Below are 2,500 nucleotides of genomic sequence, written 5' to 3' on the forward strand. Positions count from 1 at the left end.
TATAAAATAATCAGTTAAGATGATATGAGTGTATTTTCATTTACTTTCATGATTGCCTTGAAAAATCAGAGATTGTAATAAAAGAAAGAAAAAGAAAAACTATATCAAAGAACAGGGGAAAAAAACTTCTAAGCATGACTTATCTTTAATGTTTTACATCAAAATGAAAATTCTGTGATATGTCATGTGCATAAACAACACAGGCAGCTTTTGTCTTTTATGAATTTAAATGAAAAGTCCCTCTAGATATTAATATGTGGACTTCATTTGTTAGCCTGCTAAGTCAGGGACTTATAACAAAAGCTTTGTAAACAAAAGATTAAACTGAATCGAGCTTTAGAAAATGAAAGGAAAACAAGAGTCAAATAATCACAGATCAGAGTGGGGCTGCTTAGATTGAAATCACTACAAGCTACTGGAGTGGAAAATGTTTAATTGAACGATTTCATTACGCAGGAAGTTTTATGTCCCTCTTGTAGAATCCAAAATATTTGTATCAGAAAATCCATTCCCTTCTTTTCTTCTTTTAATAAAACTACTCAGCAGACATTATGTATACCCTCACCACATTTCTGTCATAGGCATGAATAAGGTTAGTCAATTGGAAGGCATATATATCCATGATATATATGATCCATAGCAATATGTCATTTTAGTATATTTTATTTATTGTAACTCTTAATTTTGCTACCCCTGATAACATATGTGATGAGAATAAATTGACTGAAACTTGTAAACATAAGTGACTAACCTTTGGTAACCGTTCTGGATCACCTGGATGCCGTGGAATGACTTTCTGCAATCTCTGGAATCCATAATCTATTGTTGGTTCATTAAGGGCTGAAAAATGTACAGAACAGTGTGTCAGTCTAGCTACTAGTTGTTAGGCAAAGAACAGGCTGACTAAACCCTTGCATTTTAAAAGACAGATTTCTTGGGACTCGTTTTCCTAACTCTTCTTGTTTTCACTTACAGAGAGTATTCTTTCTGTCCATAATTAGAGAGGTGTGTGTAAGGGGGGAGTGGGGAGAGTCAGTTGCAAAAAATGCATATTGCAAAAAAAAAAAAAAAAATGGTTGGCAGAGTAACAAAAGTTACAGGTCTTGAGGCCATATATAGCAATCACCAGAGTCATGATATGATGTCTGCATCATGCACCGCTTTCTATACTGTCTGTGAATTTATGGGAAACTGGCAATTATGACATATGTCCAGCTATTGCTAGCTTCAGATTTATCCCTGTGGTCCTTTTTTCTCTAGCATATTGCCTGAGCACAAACCAGCCAGGAGGAGCACTTAATCTTGCAAAGCTTTAATAATCTGTGAATGGCTGACTACAAACTGATGTAGAGCACTATCATTCTACAGCTGCAATCCACTAGCCTCACAAAATTGCAGGCCACAAATAGTAATTAATCTTTTTATCCCTCAAATTGTAATTTTGACTATGAACTGTGCTTGGTCATAAATCAGCAGCACATGCTGCTGTGTACAGTGCATGAATCATGAATCTGACTCAGTTAGACTGCACACATTGTGTTTAACAAGCTTTATAAGGAGTCATAGGGCTTTATTATAGCTCTGCCTGACTCAAACAAAAACTGAGCCTGGAGGCCCAAGGACTCGAGTTAAGATGAAAATACTTATTAGAGTATATTACTTCTTGATGTAGATATCGTTTTTAACAGAGTAACTGCATGGTGCATGGCGCTACATAAATCAATGGGACTAATAAGAACTGCCTCCATCTATTCATTACTCAGCGTACAATTTAGACCATCACTCATTAGTCAGCATGTAATTTGATGATTAACCCCAAACAGCTCAGCAGGTTTGTTGAGCAAAAGTGATTGCAAAAAAGCTTACAATTTACTAGTGCATCGATACACTCTGATATTTGGATTTTTTTTTCCAAAATAATTGGCTCATATTATTATTAAGTGCTTTGGTTTTTTGTGTAAACATACAATAGTACATCTCATAATCAATGCATGGAGACTCCCACAATAAGCACTCAATAACACAGCAGAAAGTTGAAGACTGCAATATGATTTGACATTCCATCATGCATTCCGGAGACAAAGGTCCACATAGGAATGTGAAGTAAGACATTTTCTTGTTAATAAAGCATTGATCCGATGTATTGATTTTACATGACATGGCTTTTGCTGGGATTTCACCCTCCTTTTTCTTTGCAAATAGTAAAGCTCTTCAAAATGCCTTGGCGTCTGTGACATGGCAAAATTTCTAACTCTCTGTGATGTAAATTCTATATGTGTAAAACCACTTCATAATCAGACCATTAATCATCAGAAGCTGTCAGCACTGACTTTGGGGACAATTTGTCATGTCTTTGCCTGGGCCTATACCAGTGTGTCAGGCAGAAGCCAAGAGTGTTGGGACAGATGAGGGTCTTGTATAACCTCACCAAATGACTTGCTGAGAAATATAAAAGATTAAATAAAGTGTTACCATTCCCAATTAAGGAACAAAAAAGGTA

The 2,500-nt window shown here is 35.8% G+C and overlaps 1 protein-coding gene across 6 annotated transcripts in view; it reads right to left on the minus strand.

Annotated features, from left to right (window-relative positions):
- EBF3 (EBF transcription factor 3) overlaps nucleotides 1-2,500 on the minus strand; it is a 186,123-nt gene that overhangs the window by 24,123 nt on the left and 159,500 nt on the right. For all 6 annotated transcript variants that reach the window (XM_088131686.1, XM_088131683.1, XM_088131685.1 and 3 more), the window contains exon 11: nucleotides 752-840. In XM_088131686.1, the coding sequence (XP_087987812.1) occupies nucleotides 752-840 (89 nt within the window). The remainder of the gene's footprint in view (nucleotides 1-751; nucleotides 841-2,500) is intronic.

The sequence above is a fragment of the Python bivittatus genome, unplaced genomic scaffold, assembly GCF_059951505.1.
Source record: "Python bivittatus isolate LINGU-HERP-01145 unplaced genomic scaffold, Pbiv_v1 ctg000980_np1212, whole genome shotgun sequence".
NCBI lineage: Eukaryota > Metazoa > Chordata > Lepidosauria > Squamata > Pythonidae > Python > Python bivittatus.